The 20865-nt window shown below is 40.3% G+C and overlaps 1 protein-coding gene across 1 annotated transcript; it reads right to left on the bottom strand.

Annotated features, from left to right (window-relative positions):
* Positions 1 to 6994: 6994 nt before the first annotated feature.
* Positions 6995 to 16648, bottom strand: ankrd33bb (ankyrin repeat domain 33Bb). The gene is made up of 5 exons (XM_040144423.1): positions 16154 to 16648; positions 12446 to 12575; positions 8226 to 8366; positions 7792 to 7955; positions 6995 to 7651 (listed from the first exon to the last, which is right to left on the bottom strand). Exons 1-5 carry the CDS (start codon positions 16646 to 16648, stop codon positions 6995 to 6997), a joined length of 1587 nt encoding a protein of 528 aa, XP_040000357.1.
* Positions 16649 to 20865: the final 4217 nt, after the last annotated feature.

Genomic DNA, 20865 nt, shown 5'->3' with positions numbered 1-20865 from the left:
TGGCTAAATTGTAAAATGTGACAATAGACCCTGGTTCTCCCTACCCACTGCTATTAAGAAGTCCTAGCATTCATCTTCTGATGCTTGAAAAATGACTCATAATGCAACTGTCCCCCACTGGATGAAAAACAGATGTACTGTATTTGTTAGTAAGCATCTGGAAACTGACAACGTTATGTATGTCCTTGTGATCCTTAGGCAGAAAAACCTGACTGTAAGACCTGTATGAAGATATAACATCGGTAACCTTTTTGTTGCTAGACCAAACGTGTTTTAAAAAGAGAATTGTGAATCTTTCTATTGCCTCAAACAGATTGCAAATGCTCCAAAAAATATAAACGGACCATCAAAGAACCTCGGATTTATGGAGTCATTTGTTCTCTTGTAGAAAAACTGGGGTTTTCCAGTGTGTCACAGGACAGTGTTGCTAGGTTTTTGGGGGTTTTTTTGACCATAAATAACACATTCAAATTTTTTCTAGAATAATCCTTAAATCCTACCACAAGTTTTTGTTTGAAGTGCTATTTTCTGGGCAGCCAGTGCTTTCCTCTCCTTCAGTACAATATGCATATTCACTCACAAAGAACTGAAACCCACTTGAGACAGTTCATCCATCACAGTGAACAACCAGTTTTTCATTCAAAGTAAGGTTATTGTTGTGTGGTGCCGTTGTTCCAAGGAGGGACCATTTTTCAAACTTCTCCGTGGTGCATTCAGGGACATTCCAACATCTGAAGATTGGTCATCGGTTGCCAGAAAGCAGTTAACTGGTTAGCTATGTATGAAAATTGAATCCAAGAGAAACATTTATTTTTAAACTTGTTATTCAGAAACCAACTCTCAAAACTCAGATGCAGTCAAGACCTCGTAACGGTGCCCTGTGGGATTTTCTTATAAAAACAAAAAGTTCTCTTTACATTCAGTGCTAACTACAAAAATGCATTGTGTGTAATCTTGGGGTCTAACTAATGTGTTTTGTGCATTTCCTTCCTCTGATTTCTTAAAAGTATTTTAAATCCGGCATTGTTTACATCAATGTTTACTAGCTTGAAGTCTTCTTCTTCCCTGCATTTGTTGGCACATAGCTGCATGTGTATCTTGGCATGTTACCTCCACCTGTTGATTGGAGTGTGTATCATGTCATACACACACGTTCGCGCTCTCGTGCTCATGCACGGGATAACAAAAACAGCTCCTTAGTGCTACCACAGATCAAAAACCCTACAGTGTACCTTTAAGTCGAGTCCTAGACAAGTCCACTCCAAGTCCAAGGAGTTTTGATAGCTACACAGGGGCAAGCATCTGAAAGTGAACCACTATTCTAAAGTTCTTTGGATTTAGCGAAGTTTGAAATCTGATAAGTATAGAAAAAAAACTTAAATTAGCCTAAATGTTGCATTATTTCCACAGCCATGATTCGAACTGTGAGAAAAAAACTAATGTTACAAAATGAAACTATGAAAGCAGGATATCTTTACATACATTTGTACATAAAACAATGCGTCTAAAATGAAGACACTTAGTTGTTAAGGGAGACATATGATGAAAAATAAGTATTACCTGCATTTTTAAATAAAAGAATTTTGGACATCGACACTCAAGGCTGGATTACCAATTGGGCAACTGCTCCAGGGCCCCAGATCTCTTGGGGGGCCATAAGTCCCAGGTACACTGTGTGTCAGTTGCTTTTTGGTAATTTGTTTTCCGGCAAATCTGCGTGGGAATCTGCACCACTGAAGTACAGTATCAACTGGGTCCTGCATTATTATATAATCATGTAGCCCTGTCTTGTAGAGACACCCTGTGTCAAATCTAGTTCTAATAGCTTTATTATTTCAGTTTATGTTGTGCTCACAGTGCACGTTTTTCTCAATAAAGTTGTGTGGGCCCCATTTGGACATGCTGACAGCTGAGTGACAGCAGAGGATCATCTCCAGTCTGCTATTAGAGCAGCCAGTGGTGCTCTAAATTAACTGGACTTGGTCAAGACCAAAGACTAATAGGTGAGACCAGTGATGGAGATCGAGATATGTCTCTGTCAAAAAACCCATGAGACAGAGACCAAGATGACAGAAAAAAGTCCAAAGATGGGACTCTACTACTACAGCCCTGTGAAGCATCCTCAAATACACCGGCATTCAGCTTTGGTCCCTGGTTGCAATGGCAGTGCAATACAGTGATAACTGAACTTTGAAAAAACATTAAGAGACATAAATTTTCATTGTTGATGGTTTACCTATCTCCAGCTAAATCTACACCATGGATAATAGGAAAAACACAACTTAAACCATAAACAAGTGGTTTTGGTCTTTAACCACTTAGACTTTTAAAGTTGGATTTGAACACAGAAGACAGGGTGGGTTGCTTTGTATAATGCATCAATACGAATTCAGCACGTCAGATAATGTAGGGCCACTGTTAATAATTAACAGTGTATGAAAATGGCCCACTTTTTTCAAAGATGTTATGAGATGTAAAGATGCTAGATGATGCGGTTTCTCATATAGCAGCTACAGAAAGATTTCCAGTGCTTCCTAAGAGAAGAGAACAGAGAAAGATCATACCTTGTTCGAATTTAACGACGCATAAATGTGCGCACGTGTGCTTCCAGGGGTATGTGCATGCCTGCACACACCTGTGAGGTTTTGTGTATTTTAATGCTGCATGCAACTGTATTGACTTGTAAAGGGTCATGAGTGCTCTCTGGTGGTCGTTAGAGCAACTGCACCACAGGTCAGGGTGGCAGCCATTTTAGTCTCTGAGACATGTTCTGCATGGCTCTCTCCAGACAGATCACCAAACCACAGGCACAGATTATATCTGTGGGAGCTGGGGCTGGGTCGCAGTGGTTCCCAGGACGGATATTTCTAAGGTTTAGGTCAGGCAGGAGATTCTTGTAGTGAATCAGTGCTCTGAAGTTTAACAGTGAGTCTACAGTACACAAAACTCCCTCTAGAACATGCATACATTTCAACCACAGACATCTTCTTGAGAAAACAGTCATATTGTATTGACAATGTCCCTGCAACAACATGTATTCTAGATCACTTGTAGATACACTAGTGATTTTCATTTTTAACAGCTGTGTTGTATATTTTAATTTTACATTTCTGGTTTCTTCCACTGTCACTGCATCATGAAATGGTAAGAATAAGTATATTTCACAATACTATTACATTACTAAATCATCGAGCACTTAAGAAATAATGTTGAAATTGGTTATTGCATCCATATTAATGGTAGTATAACAAAAATTTCGAGTATAGAAAATAAGAATTCAATGTCAACCTCTGCTGCACAGTTAATGCAGTAACCCTACTTAAAACCATGTGTAGTTTCCTTGATACTGTCTTATCTTTTACTCATTTTTATTCAAGCATCTTTTGAGGATAATATTATTTACATTAAAAAAGATTAAATTTTTCTTTTATCTGAAAAACCTGCAGAGGTTCTGGGAATACTTTATTTAGCCCCGAATAGTTTCTGCAAGCCTGCAGTATGGCATATCTCTCCCCACTGCTCTGTGTGGACGGTAATAACAGAAGGCAACTCCAATGAGTCCCTCAGCTTATTTACCAACTCCACGCTTTCCAGCCGGACAGTGAGAAGAGACTGTTTAGTGAGATTTCAGTAAGAAAATTAACCTGCAGCGATAACGGTGAGGAGAACAGAAATGGGATTTTAAAGAGTGAGGGGGACATATTCCCCCCCAGTCCCCAGTGGGAATGACGCCCTAGATACTGGCAGTCTTCAGCCCACCTAGGTACATTTCACCGTGGTCCAGTCCACACCACTTCAGTCCCTGAAACACATCAAAAGCAGCAAAGAGTACAGAGCTCATACATCCCTTTGGTGTTGCATGATTTACTGGCTCTAGTTTGCATTTTACCAAAGATGGATTTTGCATGAGAGATTAAATATTAAAGGGGCATTTAGTGAAATTTGTCCTGCCTCACAGCATTAAATGACTGTAAAAAATCTCTTCTAAATGGCTCCCATCCTCACTTGAAAATATTTTTCATTTTTTAAATTATTTTTCTGGGACTCTGTACTAATCTGTTAGCTTGCTCAAGATCAGGCATCAACAATCATGAACCTGCAGTAAGGGCTAAACCAGAAAGAGGGTCAAACAATTTTGTTCCAGTTTCTATTGGTCGCCACCAGAGGGCAAAATACGTTATGTGCCACACAGTGCGTGTTCCTCTAAACCCATCTCATTCATCTTTTATGGAGATTTTCATGCTAAATGTACCACATTTGATACTTTTCTTCACTGATATTTTGTAGCAATATGTTTAGTGTACCTGTATCTTTTAACAGCTCCTTCAAATGTTTCTTCACGCCTGACATTAATTATATTCATTCCAATTGAAATTCAAATACACATGTACTCATAGGAACAGCTAATGGTGGCCCTCCTGTACTCACAGAGCAGCAGATACATACAGTCCCCGACTGAACTATCTTATGTGATTATTTTAGAAGTCAACGAGTCACAGTCTAGCAATAAGCTGTTTATTTTTGGCTCTGCTTTTCAAGTTCTCTACAAAGCCCTCACAAAGCCTGTGTGAGCTGGCTCCTCTGCTCAGCTGTAAAATAAGCGCGTCCCTTCCTTGCAAATACCTGTTGTACTATGTATCAGTGTTAAATGGCTTCTTGGCTTTCGCTTAGGTGATCAGCGATCCTTTCCTGTAGAAATCTTCATTTCGCCGTGTCTGAGCTCTTCTCGCCATCCTGTTAAAGTCCCTCCGACTGTCACCTTCCTGCTTTTTCAAGCCTCATTTCTGCACTCTCGATCCTCCCTGTCTTGCAGATTTTACTGGTACATTCCACTTTGTTCAACCTTTTACCTTATATGTCCTTTACTCATTCTTTCCAACTCAGTGTGGCCTCTTTCACATTCCTTCCCCTCAGTAATTAAACATCTCTTAAAAATTACATTTCTACACAGTTATACTGCAGCAGCAACTAAGTTTTAGGAAATGTAACTGCAACCAGATTACGTTTTCTATTAAAGATGCTATAAATAAGTTTTTGCTATCACTAAATCCAACCTTAGCATAAACGGCTGTTTACTCACCAGTCTGGAAGAAGTGTTGCGAGTTTAGCATCAAAATGAATTCCTTTACTAGCCAAGAGCTGTCTCCAGTGGTGGAAAGCAACGCCAGTGTTACTTCCTTTTTTGCTTCTATTTCTATCGTTTCTTTTCTTCTACTGACGTTAGCATGCTAACCAGCTAGTCCCTACCTGTCCCATCTGGTAGTACCACTTTGCAATACTGAGTGACTGTAACGTCCAGTCTGCACCTCAGTCCAACATGAGTGGATGGAGAAGTAGCATTGTTTTGTAAACGCAATGATGGCTGAAGCTATTGGTAAGTCAACAGCTGTTAATGCTAACATTGGCTATGTAGTGTTGGCAAAAACTTACATACAGCACCTTTAATGTAAAGAGGATATGTTGTTAATATACTATTTGCTAAGTCGCAAATAAATTGTTAAAATGTTCATGGACAACGGATTCGTTTTATGCTAAAACATCCATTTGACAGAACGACAGCAGTATTAAACTTTTTATTGTTATTTTTAGACAGTCACAGTCAAGGTTAGAGAGAGATTGTGGTCTGGTGTAATACAGAAGAAAGTCACACAGTGACTTCAGACACATGTTTATTTACATTTAACCAATTACCACAATCTTTAGCGCTGTTGTTGCCTCAACCTAACCACAGACAGGACTGTGGATGTGAACGCTGGTCTCTGATGTGACAGTGATGCGCTTTGTGCACCTGCCATCCACCCCAACCACCTTCTGGCAACTCAGCTGCTGTTAGTAAATGTATCACTTCATTCATTCAAAAAATACGTTGCCTCTGAAGATAATCGAGCCAGGGATTATGTTTCCTATAAAACGTACTTGCTGTTGCGGTTTAGTTGTATATAAATCTAATTTTTAGGAGACTGGGTTGCAGTATCCTCTGCCTATCCTCTTTTCTTGTGTTTTCTCCTGATTCCTCTCATTGAACCATCTTCCATCTTCCCTCACCTACTCTTATTTTTTAAAGGTGATGACATTTTTTAAGGGTTCAGTTTTTTTAAGGGTTCAGAATTATGAACAAAAATGTCGAGACATTTTGCAAATAGCCAGACTTTAAAAGCATCAGTATATGATCATCAACATCATCTGGAGTGCTTGACAGATGGTTGAACGTCAATGGGAACACCCAACTGTCGATCAGCAGAGGAGCATGTGCAGCTCACAGTAAATGCAGACACCCTATGTAGAGTAAGCACAACCCTGAGAGTGTCTGCGTCTGTTTTGGACTATATCAGACTTTTTAGACCAGGGGTTCGAAACCTTTTTTTGCACCCCAGACCATATTTATGTTTATATTAGGGAAAATGCAGCACATACTGTGCCAAGCTCAAGGTAATTAGCACAAAAATTGCCTATAACAGCCAATAAAGTTATATAATAATGTTATGCTTTCTTTTCCTTTGCAGCCCGGTAGCACATGTTCTGAGGCCACAACAGTCCTCGGGAACCTCTGCTCTAGATGATCTGACAAGCTCTTCATTTGAAGCATGCTGAGAGCCTTACACTTCGGTTTCTTTTGTCTTTTGGCCACATGTCATTGGATTTACCATACATTTAGGCTGACAGCATTGAAAAAAAGGTTGTCTTTCAGCATTCTAGAAAGAACTACAAATACTATACTGTATGTGGATTTTTTTCCTGAGCTCCTGTATCTTCCACTCTGAATCATAAATAATGCTTTACAAATTTGTGTGAACTCAAGTAGAAACAAGGCAACAAATCCAACAATGTCAGCAATCTCAGCAAACAAAAAATAATATTAGCAGTTCTATATATATAGTTTATTCATTTTAAAGTACTTCGGCACTGCATTTTAAGAGCCATGTCTTTCCACACACCCAAGCTCTTTGAAGTTGCAGCAAGTCATGTCCTGCTTTGTCCTCTACCCCTTATTCCCTCACTTCCTCCTTGTCAGAGTTAACAGTCTTTGCCTGTCCTCCTCTTGCCTCTTCTCTATTCTTTTCATCTTGTAATCCCATTTGGGTATCTGGAGCTGGTTTTGGTTGCTGCTTCGCCTGAGTTTTTGTGGTATAAAGCTCGGAACCGGGGCTTTGCAGAGCCTCACTTTGGGCACCACGATGCCTGGCCGCACACTGCTTCTCCTAAGCATGTTGAGCGGCAGGAGACTGGCTCGTCTCATGGCCACCGTCGACGCCGCAGCCACGTCACTTAGCAGCTGAGGCTGGAGGCTGGCCCTCCGATCCGTCGCCTTGGGGATGAGGAGGACCTGCGAGTTCTGGAAGAATCTTTTGTAGTTGTTCAGTCTGTCCGGGCCCAGACGCTTCAGCTCGGCCACCCGCTGTCGCCTCAGAATCTCCTGCACGGCGTGACGACGCTTCCCGATGCACGGTGGGCTAGCCGGGCACACTGTGTGGCAAGCTGTGGCAATGAAGGGGCTGGAGATACTGGAGGTGATCTGGACCATGTGTTCAAGAACACCGTCATCCACAGGGTTTACCCTGCTGTTGATGTAAAACCTGTAAGGGCAGCAGGAGAGAAAGTTGATCAAACGCCTCCAGCAGGACTTTGGTTCCTGGGCCTGGTCCACCAGCTCCTGCACAAGAAGATCACACATTGTAGTTTAAAGGAAACAACTTTAAAAAAGAACACATTTTGAATCAGTGTATTGAACTTCTCACAGGGAGATAAAAAAGCATTCAATATTAAGACTATAGTCAAAATGAATATATTAACCTCCAACAAGGGCCACTCCAGGGGGAAGGAGTCACAGAACTGCTCAGCACAGGGCTTCAACATCAGCCGATACATTACGTTGGCTGTCTCGTAACGACCAGTGAAGAGAGCCCACTCCCTTGGTGTCATTCTGCGGCCGTTGTCCCGTGCCTGAATATCACCCCCTGGAAAGATGGAGACAGTTAAGGGAAAGTCTGTAACTACGGCTGTACTGCAATCTGCTTAACATTTGTGCATTGATTCAATACATCAAAGGTGATTTCTACCCTTATACATATATCTAACACAAATTTCCCTCAAGGGGCAATACAGTTGCTGCTGATATGAATAGAGGTTTTCATTCAAGATGTAGTTTTCTACTTGAGGACAGGATATACACATTTCTGTCTGTTTGTAATTGTGAAATGTATATGTTCTTCTGTAGTTATACATACCAGCCAGCATGAGAGCCCTGACACACTCAGGCCGGCCCTGCATGGCAGCCTTCATCAAAGCTGTGAAACCGTGACAGTTCCTCCTCTCTACGTCGAGCCCGGGGAAGTAGTTCAGCAGATAGTTAGAGATGATCGCATGACCTGCAGACCAGACAGAAACGTCGACCTGTCTTATGCAAGCTGGAGTTTCTACATCGCACTAGTAAAGCTTCTTCTGATACATCACCTTATTGGCCATATCACCATACTTTTCTTCCATTCAAACAAATCTCTCTTTTTTAGACATTCGTCGATCTAAAAAAAAAAAACCCCTCCATCTCACTTCTACCCTATAACATTTAGAGGGAAACAATAGTCTGTGAAGTTAATGTCCATGTGTAACTTTCTGGTACAGCGAAATTCCCTCCTGCACACATAAGGCTACGAAGATTGGCATGTTTCAGCAGTGAATTTACATCAGCCCATGTCAGTGGTGTGCCTTAACGGCAATGCTGTTGAGTCGGTCAGTCCACCGTTTTGGTCCAGGCTGAAATATCTCAACAACTACTGGGTGGATTCACTCGAAGCATCGCTGTGAGCGAGTACAGCCTCGCAGAGCTGCAACATCACTGCAGACTGCTAGTCTTGGTAACTCATGCTGACAAATGAGAAATATGTGCTTTTAAATCATTATCAACTTGTGGTTTCTCTGGTCAGTTAGGGAGGAGCACCAAGACTGTTAATATCAGGCTAGCAGCAGATTTTTTTCCTTTTTTTTCTAATGTGTTTAGGTGCTTGCTTTGTATAGAAATTTGTGGCTATACGTGGATATGCATTTTTCCTGTTAAACAATACTGTGTTATCTTTGCCATCCTTTAAAGGTTAAAGTGTAAATAATATTGATTAACGTTATCCCCTCGTACTCCATGTAAATGACTTATTCATAAGCAGAAATTAATAATACATGCACAGCAAAGTTATGAATTCAAGGGAATAATTGCAGTAACTCAAGAGCACAAACTAGTAATTTGAGAGCACAAATTATTGCACAAATTAGTTTTTCATATCCCCCAGCGATACTAACTGTTGAAAACGCATGTAAATTTGCATGTAAACAAATGTCTGCAAGAAGAGAATTTAAATAATGTCTAGTAGTGTCGCCCTCAGACCAGTTTTGTGCTGAAGTTGCGTCCTGATTTCAAACTTACATTTCGTCAGCCACTTTTGGATAAATAACTTCACTGTGACTAATGGAACTTGAAGTCAAACCGCAGCTTTTTATCATTCAGCACAGCTTCTTAAACATTCACAACTTGAGTTCCTAATTGGCCTGACTGAGTAAATCCAGGCTAATGAAACGGTCTGATCTCCTGAAATTCCTTGAAGTGAGCATGATGCAAAATTTTAGCACGCAACAGGAATCCATTAAGGAGATACAGCTAGAAATACAAGCATGACTGAATGGAAAGGCGAAGAGGATGGTTCACTCTAGAACCTGACCTCAGTATGCTTGGATTCAATTCCCAACCCATGTCTAGACACTTCCTACCTTTAGTAAAGGGTTTTAGGGAAAGTTTTTCTTCTCATCCAGTTGGCCACTTTGCTGCAGTCATGTGGACTCTCAGTCTTGGTCACCTGTTCCCCTGAGGTGTTGCAGAGTACTTTGTCATGAAAGGGGATCAATACTTTTTTTAATGAGGCAGAAAATGAAGAGTAGTCTGTAGCTATTCATCACAGGCCACAGTCAGCCATTCATCATCGTTAGCAGATGAGAGGCCGGGGCGCTGTGTCTGATACATATGGCTGCATCACTATGAAATTACTTATGATGGTACTTTCTAATGCCAGCAAATAACAGTGATTCTTGCGAGCACCAGACCTCGTATTATGCTCGGAGTTTTAATTTGGACCAGTTTTGAAACTCAATTCCCTGCAATAGATTCGATATTAGCTGTTAGATAGATTATGATAGATTTGTATCTTACATAAGGTAAAAAGGTTAAGCTATTCCTGAATATATCTATGCACAAATTGTGACAAAGATGTAATATTCTCGTTTCAATCTGATGAAATTGTGTGTGTATCCTAAATGATAATAGTGGATATTTGGTCAAATAATTTGTGTCATGTCCAAAGGTTCTTAGCGCTGGAACTCTAACAATGAAACTGCTCCACATTGTGGTAAATGGAGGAGAAAGATAGGGAACTCAAACTCAGTCAGCTCTCTATCATCTCTACAGAATCTTTTTATGGATCCAGGTCGAAGTGAGCATGTCAGCATGACCCCCTTTTTCACTCAAATAGATACCTACGACGGATGATTCCATTAGCTTTGACCGAGTTGTTACTTTCAATATCGGCAAGAGAGATCAGATGTAGGAATTTCACTCACTCAGTACATAAATAGCAAATTGATTTTTTTTTTTAAATGTTTTTTTTTATGTATGAGGATGGTCTAAGTTGAAGCTTGTCTGGTACAAGTCCATCCATTTCTTTCAGAAAAGATGGCATCACCATCGCCCACAAATGAGAATTACAGGGTCATAGCACATTGAATTTCCCTTCAATTACAAGGTTCTTTTGTCGAAAGAGAAACAACAGTGTGTTACAATTTGGGTTTTATTTTTGTTGCTCCAGTCCTTGGTTTTGTCAGTTATGATAACATTGTGAGGTACCGTGTGTTTCTTTTTGTTTTACTTCTGAGATGAAATAGCTGAAACGTTCTTGTCTGTGATTTGCTAAAATGTGGTGTGACAGTAGCACAAGCACAGAAGAGTCAAAGAGTCAGCAAACTGACTCACTAATGTGACTAATGTTACACATCTTCTGGTGGATAACATTAGCTACTATTAGCCACATAAGCTACTGGTCTTCCAGTAAGGATGTCGCTGTAAAACCCTTCGGTCGATTGACTTGAGCAAGAGTGAGATTTATCGCTTTCAACTTTTTTAATTTAACTTTTCATTTGACAGAGGAAGACTTCATTTCAAAAGTTACATAGTCTCACTTTAAAAGCTTGAACTACAAAGTTTTGTGATTTTTTTTTAATGTTTTTTTTTATGTATGAGGATGGTCTAAGTTGAAGCTTGTCTGGTACAAGTCCATCCATTTCTTTCAGAAAAGATGGCATCACCATCGCCCACAAATGAGAATTACAGGGTCATAGCACATTGAATTTCCCTTCAATTACAAGGTTCTTTTGTCGAAAGAGAAACAACAGTGTGTTACAATTTGGGTTTTATTTTTGTTGCTCCAGTCCTTGGTTTTGTCAGTTATGATAACATTGTGAGGTACCGTGTGTTTCTTTTTGTTTTACTTCTGAGATGAAATAGCTGAAACGTTCTTGTCTGTGATTTGCTAAATGTGTTGTGACAGTAGCACAAGCACAGAAGAGTCAAAGAGTCAGCAAACTGACTCACTAATGTGACTAATGTTACACATCTTCTGGTGGATAACATTAGCTACTATTAGCCACATAAGCTACTGGTCTTCCAGTAAGGATGTCGCTGTAAAACCCTTCGGTCGATTGACTTGAGCAAGAGTGAGATTTATCGCTTTCAACTTTTTTAATTTAACTTTTCATTTGACAGAGGAAGACTTCATTTCAAAAGTTACATAGTCTCACTTTAAAAGCTTGAACTACAAAGTTTTGTGATTTTTTTTCTTTTTTTTGCATTTTTACACAATTTTTGTACTGATTAAACAAACGATACAATGTGTTAATTACCGAGCTTTAAATTTGCTGGCAGGCGGATTTGGTCACCTTCAGACAGAGCCAGGCTAGCACTTCCCCCATTTGTGCTAAGCTAAATTAGCAGGTTGGTTGTGGTAGCTGAATGTTTACCATACAGACATGAGAGTAGTATCAATCTTCTGATCCAACTCTCAGCAAGAAAGTGAACTGGGATTTCCCAAAATGTTGAGCTCTTCCTTTAACTAACCTATCAAGAGAGTGAGGGAGATCTTAAGTACAGTCTGTACATGCTCACAGAGTCCGAACAAGAGGTCTAATAAGGCTAATAAGTGATAACACCTGTGCTGCTGGACCCTGACTACAGTGTGGGGGATTTTTTATCAGTACTAGTAATTTTTTACTTAATACTAGCAGTAACAATACTCCTGGTATTAGTTAAAGGCTCCTTGATTGTTTCACTTGTTTACAATAATTATACCAATAGAAGTTTAAAAATTCTGAAAAAATACCCAAAGTTGGTCAATTCAAAGGCCCAAGGAGGGTTTACCTGCTTGTGCTGCAGTAATGAGAGCAGTGTTGCCCTCATTGTCCTGCCAGTTGACATCCAGATACGGGCACTGAGCGAGGGCGATGACCACGTCCACATAGCCATGGTAACACGCCATAATCAGACCAGACTGAAACAAAAAAAAACAAGAGATCTTGAGTTTCTTCTTCTCTCTCTTTGCCTGTGATTTATTTTGGCTCTAAAAACGCCGACACGGTTTCTCCGGGCTGCAGTGAAGCTTTTTTATGGAACGACCGCCTTATTTCCCCACAGCAGAAAATCACTAGAGTGACTCTAATAAAAAGAAATAATGCTTGTCAGTCATCCTGCCTGCAAGCAAAGTAAAAGGCTGCTTTTCATATTGTGTGCCAAACAGATAGTGACGCTGTAATGACTGTTAACTCAGGCTAAACATGGGTTTCCAGCTGGAGTAGTCACTGGCCAAGCGCTAAACTGTCCAAATTGCTACTGGTGGATTAACTCTTATTTAAAAGGGTAATAACTCTTATATCAGAATTAGGGTTCGGATTAGGGGTAAATTATGTTTTTTTTCTTTTTCTCTTTTTATTTCTCCACAAAAACAGGGTAACAAAGGGGACAGAGGTTGCATGTTCAAGCCTCTGGGTCACATAATAAGCCTTGCTGCTAACTAACAATAATAATCCACTAGATGTTTTCCCCAATCTGCATGCAGAATTTAACTAGCTTGTGGTGTAACAGAATGTAAAGAAAGACATCAGATTAGCAAAAGTTCCCCACTGCGGTACAAGTATTGTGTAGCACATACAAATAAAGTACTCTAGCAGTCAGGAATCCCTGTATCCCTGAAAACCTGAGGACACACCCCGACCCGAACTGGATCTCTCACACTTTGAAGTTGGAGGCAACATGAAATAAAATGAGGTCTTTGGTCATAATTCCTTTCATGGTATGACAACAGTTTCTCACCAACATGGTCTCACACCGACATTGCTGGAAAGAATAAGTCCATTGACGCAAATAACAAAAGTGGTCAGACGCTCACACAGTTTATAGTAATATAGTGTAGCATATAATATATATGGCATACATGTAGAACTGGGCCCCGATTTACACCTGGCATTAACATACAATCTGTATATGTAGCTGGATTGTTAAAAACACATTATTGCAAGGTATAAATGCACTCAGAAGAAACTTAAATTAACGTTTTCAACAGACAGATTATGTAAGGATTTTAATGTCTTTGTTTTCTTGTTCAAATAAGTATAATAGGACTGGGGGTTTGCTGATTTTTCATACTTGACCTGTGTCAAATACAGGGTTTTATTGTATAGAGGTTTATGGTTTGTTTTTAATAGCACCTTATGTTGACCTGCTCACCACTGTGACTGGGGTCACATTGTTTTACTCCTCGGATACATATGTGTCCCACTCTGCCCCTGAAATACTGAAATCCTGACGTTAAAGAACCCGTTCAATTTTGAGGCAGATCCAGATCATTTACTATGAATTTGAATTTTTTCCTCTGAGGTTCCGGTGTATGTTGTTTGACATGGGCCTTGGCAGAGGTCTGCGCCCTGTGGAGCGCATTTTCTAGTTACCTCTGGCACAGCGTAGCAAAAAAAAAAAAATGTTCTCAAGGTGTCATTTCTTAGCTGGTTTATATCAGTAAACAAATCTTAAATTTTCCTAGAAAACTTGACTCTCAATAAAACAGATTTCCCCTCTGCAGTTATGATATACATCAATTTTCTATCCCACCAGTTTACAGGCATTTTCGTTGTTCATACGGTAGAACCAGTCTTCCCAAATGAGGAAGGACAAGTAATTAATAATGCCTTCCCCAATATAAATATACCGTTCTGCATTCAGCCTACTACACTGCTGCTGCCGCTATATCTGTGGTTGAATAATTTTTTGGAATACAACTAGAACATCATTTAAAGGCATAAATTCAAACAAATGATTTCCAAAATTACCCTGACTAACATAAGATAATCTGCACTGTTAACTGATGTAATTATACTCAAGATGATTCAGCACACTGGCCCCATGTGGGAGTTGCATTAATATTACAAATCAGGTAAAGTTTGAAACACAACAGATGATATCGGAGTCATACAGGCCTATGTAAATATGCTTGTCCTGAACAAAAAGGAACGCAAACCACCGATGGGGTTGTAGACAGATGAATCTTCTTCTAGTCAGGAACATTGAAAAGCATGAGAATATAGCTGCTGCACAGTTGGCCACCCTGGTTCTAATATAACAAATATTAAATATGACACCCAGTTCGCAGTCATCTGCCAATAAATGGTTCCCTTTTTGCTGTGCAAACAGTGAGTGTATTGATTCGGCAGTGCTCTGAATCAATGAAAAGTTTTCCCACAGGAACTGTACACTCAAGAGGCCAGTTAGATGGTGCATCATTTAGCTGGCCAGAGGGCACCTGTTTGAGGTTGTCACAGAAACTACCACTCAAAGCCATCTAAAAGCTTGCTTTTGATAAAGCCATTGTTCGGCTCAATATCCCAGTAGCAAATGTCTCATGTCATGACATAGAACATGGCAGCATATGCTACGTATGTGAACACACACTTAGGTTTCCTGAAATACATTTCTGTCGAAGTAGGCCAGGACAATCCTTCTCTCTGTTCCAGCTCTGTAAGCATACAGTATCTCTTATCCAGTGCTCAGATCATTGTGCAAGGGAGCCCTTTAAAAGCTGAGCCCTGATGGCAAGCTGCCTCTTGACACTGTCACCATGCAGTTTACACCCCCCATCTGTCACTGGAGGCTTAACCAACTGCTCTGAACCCTCCTTCAAGATTTTACCCTCAATGGCTGGTTGGAGCTGGACCAGGATTGGCTGGCCTGACTGCAAAACCCTGTGTGACTGCCAGTGAGAAGAACTGCGAGTTCACGCAGGGTCAGAGTGTTGTACCTTTACGTTGATATCAGAACAAATCCTAGTTATTGGACTTAAAGCGACCAAATTATGGGATTGTACGTATCATAAACACTGACACTTATTAGAGAAATTTTACATTCTAGACTTGATTTTTTCTTTGTTTACTGAATGCAAATCCTCACCAGTTTGAGAGTTCTGATTGATACTTAACCTGTAAGCTGTGAACTTGACATTTCACAGCTTACAATGGGGAATATTTCAAAGCCCAGTATCACTTTTAGCCTTTCAAATTGTCAACATTGCAGCTACATTTAGTTACAACAGATCATGCGCATGATGGGCAACAGCAGCTGCTCCCATAACAAGGTACAATATCACTATGTTTTTAAATAATATGATGCCACAGCGGCTTCCTCATGTTAACTACAGGTTAACTTACAGTTGGTACCATGACCATTACGGTACTGTTTGAACCTGTCTCTAACCTAAATATCATTATCCCACTGTTTTGAGGACCAGTGACTGACGCATGTGTATCAGCATTGGTAAGGGAAAAAATGTGTTCTGCAGTGACAGTAACATGCTGAAAAGGTATAACCTCCCCTCCCCTATTGTTGGGAATTTTAGATGTATGATAAGGAATTCCCATTTCAAAGAGAGTGTTTTGTTTATCACAAACTAATCAAGATGGCAACATTTGTCCATCTACACTGTGTCTGTCCTGACTTATACCATGATCGTAGCACTAATGCTGCAAATACACATCAGTTACACAGCTGTACATGTAGGTTGAACATGTGCATTGAGCCACCTACTCTTCTGTTCCTATCTGTTTCCCTCACTTCCTCTTCGGTCACTCCTTGTCTCATCATGATCTTGACGATGATGGCGTTGTTGTCGCAGCAGGCCTTGAAGAAGGAGATGGGCTCGGGGCTGTCAGGGCTCAGCGAGCGGTACATGTGAGAGACGACTGAATTGTCTGGAGGATAGAACGAATCATCCGAGGTGATCGTGCACGTGTCCGAGTGATCCGGCAGGGCCTCAAAGTCCAACTCCTCAAACTCTTGGTAGATATCGTCCTCATCCTCCCAATAGTTGCGTGTGTAATCAAATTCAATCTCCCCAGGATCGTCTTCTCCTGATACCCCACACTCATCCTCAACTTCGTCGACCTTAATGACGGACTTGACAGGTGTATCCGTAGCCACTTTATTGGTCCTAAACTGAATCTTGCTAAGTCCAGCTCCTTCAGCCTTGCCATTCTCTCGAACCTTTGAACCTTCAGCTTGTTCCTCTGTTATTAACACCATTTAAACCCTCCCAAACCCCCAAACACTTTTTAAAATTCTTTTGTGGAGCCAGGACAACTCTAGGAGGACCTAGAGTTTATGTCCACTGGCCCGCAGGACAATGGCGTCTCATCCTACCCGACAGAAGATTTAATCCTGCGAGGCTCTTGACTTCTGTCCGTTGTCGTCTCTCTCAGGTTACCCAAGAGACTAAGGTCACCAAAGGTCAAAGGGGAGGCATGAGATCATTGTACTTACTGCCAGTCCTCCGTCATTGTCAAATAAATCTTCTCAGCTTGCCATAGACAATTCCCCAGAACTCCACAAGACAATGTCACCAAGAAAGGTTTGATATTATGCATGATCTGACGTTGTCACTTTGGAGTGATGAAGTTAGCGAAGAGAGTCAATAGAAATGAAATGTCACAGGTGTTCCTCTTTAATGAGTTTATCAACATCACATTTTCAAATAAATTGAGTTTGACAAACCCAAGAGTATTCATAATTTATGATCCGTGGAAAAGTCACTGAGTTTTCAAAAAGGGACCAACAGCGGTCACATTGTATAATCATACCATTAGAACCCAGTGAGGCAGTTTGAAATCCTTAATTCTTGAAGTCTTAATGCGAAGTTAAAGCTGAAGTTGTCCCCAGGAAAGCAGAAGAACAGGCAGTCGTCTTGGTTGGAAACAGTAACAGCAACTAATCCCGTGTTTCCTTGTGTAGGAGCATTGGACTTCCTTTGATGGTGGCCAGGCAATGGGATGAGAGATATTCCCTCGATCTGACGCTTGATAATCCCTTTAGTCGCTCTCTCTCCAGCTCTAGCTGTTCTGTTGCGTTCCTCTCCCCAGAGAGTTTAAATGTTTTCTGTTGGAATACAAAAAAACTGTAAAATTGAACAGTACAAGCACAGAGGGCGTGTCTTAACTTTTTAAAAACATTTCTCTCTTATTATCTGTGGATGTTTTACAACAGAAGGGACAACTGCAGAACACAAGTAAGTGAACCAGTGCTTTATTTCCACAAGACATGAAAAGCACTAAAGACAGAGAATATCTAAAATAAATGCAACACATGTAGAGACAGACCTAAAAAAGTTTACACCAACATTCCTTTACTACCTTTGTTCTGACAGAGACATCCTTATTAGAGAATTATTGTCATTAGTGCAACTGGTCAAGCCAGCCCTACTCCCCTCTGGTTTAATCTTCTGCTGCACTTAACACTGCCAACTTAAATTGGATTTCTCACCCACGTGACTTCATTTGTATACAGTGTACAGTGGAAGGACTGGGATCACCCTAAACCAAGACAGAGTTCAGGTCCTCATGTCAGTTTTTATTAGTGTCTAAGGCATACTTTTCGTTTAGCACCATGCCATTCCTTCAAATCATCAAATGACTTGTACCACTGTATCCGTCCTGATTAATAAATGACTTTTGGAATCAGTTAACACAAGATAAAAGACAGAAAGAATGTGTATCTAAACGGATAACAGGGTGGCATGACTGAAAGAACGCAAACCAGCAGTTGCTTATTTACACATCCAGCAAATACGGAGCAACGTTAGCAGTAATTTGGAGTTGTTTTTCTGGCCACCTCTCCATGGAAATGTTAAAATTGTCATGATAGCACGCTGACACATTTTAGCATTTAGCTCAAATCCCCACCGTGCCTAAGTACAGCTTCAGACCTGCTAGCATGACTGTAGACTCTTAGTCTTGTTTTGAATATTGGACAATGTTTTGATATTTTCTATCAGAATCAATAAGTGTAATTGCAATTGACCACTTCTAATTACCTACTCGAAATTTCCCAATTACTCCGTTACTTTTAACCTCTAAATTTTTACGTCTGACATTTGCTTCCACACATGCAACGTTTGCAGTCATCCTAAATGTTGCCATTTACCAAGGTAGTTTTGGATTCTTGTGGGCAGTTTGTACACAAGTCTAGTTCACATTGTCATGACCTAAGTATCCGTGTCAGACAGTTTGGAATAAATTCCAATTTTTTTGTTCCGACTGTCGTGAACATGATTTCAAACACAGAAACACTAATCTTTAGCTGTTAAATCCTGCCTTTCTTGAAACGCATTATACCATTCTGTGTAATAAATAGTACTTCACTGGTTCTTTTAAGGAGGTAAAATAATTATTTAGGTTCCCTTTGATCCAGGTGTGAATTTTTTTGTGCATAGTAGTAATCTGTGCCTGAGAAAACACGGTGTGGATTTTACACTTGTTTTTCGCCTGAAGCCTGCTTTTATAATTGAGTAGAAAAAGAAACGGAAGTCTTGGTAACACAGAACTATTCTCCTCAGAGCTCCTTAAGAAGAGACAAATCACAGGCACTTACTCCCTGATTTGATTGCTATGAAAAGGTTGATCTCATTGTGCTTGTGAAAAATGAAGCACAGGTTGGAAAAAAATCAGATTTAGCTTGACAGCAGAAATCTTTTTTCAGATGCATATGCTCCTAATCTGTACTTGGCTTCCGAAACTGTTAGGGCTGTGCATTAGCTGAAGGGTAATTGGATTCAGCAGAAATAACCCCACATCCTGAGCTACTCTGTCCAGCAGTACCAGACATTATCCCAAATCAGAGTTGGGCTAGTTTAAACGACCAACGCTAAATTATCATGAAAGACAAGTTTTGCTTTTTTTTTTCAGTATGACATTTTCATTTTGAATGGTTGACATTTTTGATAATTTCTTGTGGTATGCCCGTGACATTGTAGTTACATACATACTTAAAAATAAATATAAATAAAAGTGATCAGTTTCTCATCAGATCTACAAATAAATACAAACTAAGCTGTATGTGAGAAGTGATAGGTGAGTGAGTGTCTTAACTGAATCTTTTTCATGCACTGAACTGATACCGTAGCATGAAAAAGTTTGGCCAGCCCTGGTCAAAATCTCTGTTACTGTGAATAGCTAAGCGAGTTAAAAAGATGAACTGATCTCCAAAATGCGTACAGTTTAAGATGAAACATTTCTTCAATATTTCAACAAATTACTTTTTTATTTCCATCTTTTAGAGTTTGAAAATAACAACAAAGGAAAAGGGACTGAAACAAAGTTTGGGCACCCTGCATGGTCAGCACTTAGTAACACCCCCTAAGAGTCTTTCATTTCCTGTTTGAGGGATTTGCACCCATTCTTCCTTGCAAAAGGCCTCTACTACTGTAAAATTCTTGGGGCACCTTGCATGCACTGCACTTTTGAGGTCTATCTACAGATTTTCGATGTAGTTTAGGTCGGGGGAATGTGCGGACCATGGCAAAACCTTCAGTTTGTGCCTCTTGAGGCAGTTCATTGTGGATTTTGAGGTGTTATGGATCATAATCCTTTTGCAGGAGCCATCCTCTATTCATCTTCAGAATTTTTACAGACGGTGTGATATTTGCTCCCAGAATTTGCTGGTATTTAATTGAATCCTTTCTTCCCTCTACCAGTTAAATGTTCCCCATGCCAATGGCTGCAACACAGGCCAAAAGAATGACTGATCCACCCCTGTGTTTAAAAGTTGGAGAGCTTTCCTTTAATGACATTCCGCACTCATTCTTCTCCAAACATACCTTTGCAAACTGAATTTTGTGGTGAGGACACAGGAAAGGTTTTCTTCTGATGACTCCTCATGAAGGTTATATCTGTGCAGGTGTCGCTGCACAGTAGAACAGTGCACCACCGCTCCAGAGTCTGATCAATCTTCCTGAGAGTGTTTTGCAGTCAGCTGGGCAATTCTACGAGCAGTTCTCTCTGAAAGATTTCTTGTTCTTCATGACCTCAACTTGGCCTCCGCCATTCCCGTTAACTGCCATTTCTTAATTACATTATGAACTAAAGAAACTGCTACCTGACAACGCTCTGCTATCTTCTTATAGCCTTCTCCTGCTTTGTGGGCATCAAATATTTTAATTTTCAGGTACTAGGCAGCTGCTTAGAGGAGCCCATGGCTGCTGATAATTGGGACAAGGCTTGAGGCGTCAAGAGTATTTGTAAAGCTTTGAAATTTGCTTAACTTGGCCTTTTCCTAACGATGACTGTGAACAAGCCAGAGCCCTAACAAGCTCATTAAGGTCTGAAACCTTGGTAAGTTATCTGAGAGCTCAAATCTCTTGGGGTGCCCAAACTTGTGTATGGTTCGCCTTTAATTTTTCACTCTACAACTGTACAAAACAAAAATTCAATAATCTTAAAATGTTGAAAAGAACATTTCATTTTAACTTT

Source organism: Xiphias gladius, chromosome 14 (genome assembly GCF_016859285.1).
Source record: "Xiphias gladius isolate SHS-SW01 ecotype Sanya breed wild chromosome 14, ASM1685928v1, whole genome shotgun sequence".
Classification (NCBI taxonomy): Eukaryota; Metazoa; Chordata; class Actinopteri; order Istiophoriformes; family Xiphiidae; genus Xiphias; species Xiphias gladius.
The sequence above is the reverse complement of the archived record's forward strand: the minus strand, read 5'-3'. Positions and strand labels throughout refer to the sequence as shown.